We start from the raw sequence: 5,000 nt of genomic DNA on the forward strand, positions 1-5,000 counted from the left end.
CTCCCTCCCTCCCCCTCTTCTCCTCCCTCCCTCCCTCGCTCCCCCTCTCCTCTTTTCTCTCCCTCCCCTCCCCTCCCCTCCCCTCGCCACCCCCTAATATGTGCTTGCAAGCGAAGCAGGGGGGAGGGGGGGCAGTTCATTGACCTCCTATGCCTGTCTTGTTGATAACCGCACCTGCCATCAGACCTTTGACCTTTGGCGTGTTGCTATGAGGTACTTTTCGGGAGTTGTTGCTATGACCCCTGGCGTTTGCTGCCTTTCTTCTTCTTCTTTTTCTTTTTTCCTTTTTCTTTTTTCCTTCCTTTTTCTTTTTTCCTTCCTTTTCTTTTTTCCTTTTTCTTTTTTCCTTTTTCCTTCTTTTTTTCCCTTTTTTCTTCTTTTTCCTCTTTTTTTTCCTTTTTTCTCCTTTTCCTTCTTACTTTGGTAATTCCCCCTTTTTTTGGAATTGTTGCTGTATTTATCATTATATTATTGATTATTATTGTATTATTTCGTTCAAAGGTGTTTTTTTTCCCTCATCCTTATTTGCAAAAAGAAAATACTCGTACTTTGTTTTTTTTTTTTTCGTTTTTTTTTTTCGTCCCGTACCGCTGTCGATTTTTTTTTTTTTTTTTTTTTCAATCTTTTATTTTGAAAATTCAGACGGTTGTCCATCAGTTTCTTTTTTTTCCTTATTATTTTGATTCCTTCATCTAATTCACCCATGCCATTATTTTTTTTCTAATTTCTTTATCTACTTCCTTCATCCAGCTCTCTTCTAATTCCATCACCTATTCCCTCCATCTATTTTTTTTTTTTTCAAATTCCATCTAATTCCCTCTACTGATTCCCAGCTAATTATTTTCATTCAATCTGATTCCCTCTTCTACCCCCCCCCATCTAATTCTTTCCATTCCACCTAATTCTTATCCAGTTTTCCTCATTCCACCTAATTCTCATCCAGTTTTCCTTATTCCACCTAATTCTCATCCAGTTTTCTTCATTCCACCTAATTCTCATCCAGTTTTCTTCATTCCACCTAATTCTCATCCAGTTTTCTTCATTCCACCTAATTCTCATCCAGTTTTCTTCATTCCACCTAATTCTCATCCAGTTTTCCTCATTCCACCTAATTCTCGTCCAGTTTTCTTCCACCTAATTCTCGTGCAATTCCCCCATGTTGACTCCTGTTCTCACTCCTCCCTCCCCCCCAGGTCATCGTGGAGCGCTATGCCAAGGAGTCCACTCTCCCCGTGCTCGACAAGACCAAGTTCCTCGTCCCTCAGGAGCTCACTATGTCGCAGTTCGTTACCATAATAAGGTTGGTTTTCCTTTTGTTTTCGTAAGGCAACTTCAGTCTCTTTATTCAGTGCATTTTTTTTTCTTTTTTCTTTTTTTCAATTATGTTTGTTATTGTTGTTACGTAATTATTGTTTAGTGTATGGAAATAACATTAGGGGTTTCCAGGTGTTTCTTGTATTTTTTTTTTTTTCGTAAGGGGGCGGTTGGGAGTTTTTTTTTGGTTTTCGGCGGTTTATTTTTAGTTTATTTGTGTTTTATGTTTATAGTGATGTGTGATATGCGAAAGGTAAGTTAGAAATTTAGTGTGATTCTTCAGAAACAAATGTACAGACAAGAATGAAAAAGATTATCGTAACGAGAGAGCATCGTCTCTCTCTCTCTCTCTCTCTCTCTCTCTCTCTCTCTCTCTCTCTCTCTCTCTCTCTCTCTCTCTCTCTCTCTCTCTCTCTCTCTCTCTCTCTTATCTCCCTCCCTCAATGCTTCTCCCTTATCTTCCTCCCCCTCCCTTATCTACATCTCCCAAACTTCATCCGTCCTTTTCACATCCTGAATAAAATGACATACCTTGGTCCCTCCCCCTTCCCCTCCCCCCTCCCCCCTCCCTTTTTGACCCCAACCGTGAATAAACAGATACCCCCCCTCCCCAGCTATAGGCCTACGCAGAACAGGTGAATGGCCGTTCCTGAAGCGAGTAAATATACGCTAAATGGTGATTTTTTTTTTCCTTATTCTGATTTTCGTAATGTTTTGATGTGCGGCTGCTTTTGATTAAACTGTTTATTTATTTGTTGTGTGTATTAACTGGAAATGTTATTTTTGCATGACAGCTAGAGAGAGAGCGAGCGAGCGAGTCTGTGTGCTCAAATGCATGTAAATAACCTTGTTTTCATTGGCCCTAAACAGACAAGTAACAACCCCCAACCCCCACCTCCAACCCCCACCTCCAACCCCAACCTACTCGCTTACCTCAGTCTTTTATTTTCCACCTCATTTCTTTACATCTCCCTCCCCCCCCCCCTTTCAAACTTCATATCCTCACCCCCCCCCCTCTACGCCCTCATTCCCTCACACTGTCGTCTCGTAGTCATTAATCATTACAATGGTCAGGACGAAACCGAAATGGCTTGTCTTGTCCTCGCCACTCCAAAGGGAATTCGGATAAACAACTGAAGGCCGTTGCTTAGAGGCAAGATGGCGGCGCGATAAGAAGTGCTTGAAGGAGAGATAGTGAAAGAAGAGAGAGAGAGAGGGAAGAGAGAGAGAGAGGGAGAGAGAGGGAGAGAGAGGGAGAGAGAGGGAGAGAGAGAGAGAGAGGGAGAGAGAGAGAGAGAGGGAGAGAGAGAGAGAGAGAGAGAGAGAGAGAGAGGGAGAGAGAGAGAGAGAGGGGGAGAGAGAGAGGGAGAGGAGAGAGAGAGGAGAGGGGGAGAGAGAGAGAGGGGGAGAGAGAGAGAGGGGGAGGAGAGAGAGGGGTGAGAGAGAGAGAGGGGAGAGAGAGGAGGGGAGAGAGAAGAGAGGGGGAGAAGGAGGGGGGAGAGAGAGAGGGGGGAGGAGAGAGAGGGGGAGAGAGAGAGAGGGAGAGGGAGGGGGGGGGAAAGAGAAGGCAGACACGGACAGGACGGCAGACACGGCACGGACAGGCAGACAGGGACGAGGACAGGCAGACACGGACACGGAAGGCAGACAGGCACGAACGCAGATGAAGGACAGGAGAAGACAGGACAGACAGACAGAGACCGGAGGCAGACACGGACACGGACAGGCAGACACGGACACGGACAGGCAGACACGGACACGGACAGGCAGACACGGACACGGACAGGCAGACACGGACACGGACAGGCAGACACGGACACGGACAGGCAGACACGGACACGGACAGGCAGACACGGACACGGACAGGCAGACACGGACACGGACAGGCGGACACGGACACGGACAGGCGGACACGGACACGGGCAGGCGGACACGGGCACGGACAGGCGGACACGGGCACGGACAGGCAGAGATTTGCATTAGTCCCTCTGCCGCCACTTACTGCTGACGGAATCCTGTTACACGAGAGAAACTTCCTGCGTGTATGTAGATATATTTGTCTTTGTTTTGGGTAGTCTTGAGGAAGAGGTAAATGTGGCATTTTATGTTCTGGATTGTATATACCTTTTTTCTCTTGTTTAAAAGTTAGCAGCTACTTATAGCATATTTTTTTAAAATTTAGTATGATTATTATTTGCATTTCCGATCCAGAACTTTTGCATAGTATCATTCTATAGATATTCCCGGCTGGTAACAGCGACGGGGATTTTTCAGTTTGTATATAGCTTGTCATTCATTATCGCGTCTCGTACGAGTATTTCCGATCACGCATAATCCTTATACATACTATTATCGCTGTCTTTTTATCGAGCGTTTTTCGTTTAACGGAAAGCCAGAAGGAGTGAGAACAGGACAGTACCGTATTCATGTTCACAGATGTTTAAAAGGTATGAATGAGAATGAACATCTTCACAAGAGATGTATTTGGCCGCTTTCGATTGTGTCTTCGTCTGAAATACATGGACAGTAACCCAGTTTTCTCGTAAGGAAAGTCCGTCTTTGTGATCTGTCAGGAAGTGTGGAGCTGGCGGAGGAAATTCCATTTTAGCGATGTTTGTTCCTCTCGTCCCTCGCCTATCCTTTTTTCTCTGTTCTTTCCCTTTCTTCTCTTTCCATCTCTTCCCCTATTCTCTTTCCCTCCTCCTCTCATTTGTCTTTCTAATTTCTTTTCTCTTGTCTTTTTGCTTTCTCCGCTTTTTTTGTCTGCTTTCTCCTTTTTTTGTCTTTTTGCTTTCTCCTTTCTTTTTGTATTTCTGTTTTCTCCTTTCTTTTTGTCTTTCTGCTTTCTCCTCTCCTATTCCCCTTTCCATGTTCTTCTCTTTTCGCCTTTCCCCTCTGTCCCTCTCTCGCCCCTTTCTCCTATCCTTCTCTCCCCCTTTCTCTCCTCCGTCTTTCCCTCAAGATCTTGACCAAGGGGAGGGAAGGGGGGGAGAAGCCGAGAGATCTGAGGAAGAAAAATAGGAAGACCCTGAACTGAGATGGGGGGGAGGGGATAGAGGTCAGGTTACCAGCCATGTCCTTAGAGGTGCAAGTCACCCCCCCCCCCCCCCCTCTGTGACCTGAGTCGACCTCTTGCGTTATTCTTATCGAAGCCAGCCAGCTGCAGGGTCAGGTCAAATCTGGGGAGGGGGGGGGTAAGGAGGATAGGATTGCTAATGGTTCAGTGGGTTTAGTGGCCCTCGAAAAGGAGGGGGGGGGGGGAGAAGAAAGGAAGGAGGGAAGAAAGTAAACAAATAGGTGAAAGAGGGGGTGAAGAAACAAAGTCGAAGGGAGAGGAAACGAGGAGGATAGGAAGAAGAAGAAAAACAGGCGAAAAGGGAGGAAGAAATTATGAAGGAAAGGAAGAAGGAAGGACAGAATAAAACAGAGACGAAGGGGAAGGAAGAAGCAAGAAATGGAAAGAGGAAGAAAGGAAGAAAAGAGGAAGACATAGCTGGTCTCCTTATGAATAATTGTCCAAGGGAGGGGCTGGGTCACGTGATGCGCACAGCTGTTTCCATGCGTGAAAGGGTGGGCTGTCCAGGTCCCTGTTTGCGCCAAGGTATGGCTGTTTGGCAAGAAGGAAACCTCACAAACTTTGGATATTTACGATGGGAGTGTCATTTGTTTCGTCTGTGTGCTTTTGA

At 45.8% G+C, this 5,000-nt stretch overlaps 1 protein-coding gene across 3 annotated transcripts in view; it reads left to right on the plus strand.

The window, feature by feature from the left end:
- The window catches only part of LOC119598211 (microtubule-associated proteins 1A/1B light chain 3C-like), a 45,668-nt gene that overhangs the window by 28,197 nt on the left and 12,471 nt on the right, over window positions 1–5,000 (plus strand). For all 3 annotated transcript variants that reach the window (XM_037947839.1, XM_037947840.1, XM_037947841.1), the window contains one exon: window positions 1,194–1,300. In XM_037947839.1, coding sequence (XP_037803767.1) covers window positions 1,194–1,300 — 107 coding nt within the window. The remainder of the gene's footprint in view (window positions 1–1,193; window positions 1,301–5,000) is intronic.

Source organism: Penaeus monodon, chromosome 41 (genome assembly GCF_015228065.2).
Source record: "Penaeus monodon isolate SGIC_2016 chromosome 41, NSTDA_Pmon_1, whole genome shotgun sequence".
Classification (NCBI taxonomy): Eukaryota; Metazoa; Arthropoda; class Malacostraca; order Decapoda; family Penaeidae; genus Penaeus; species Penaeus monodon.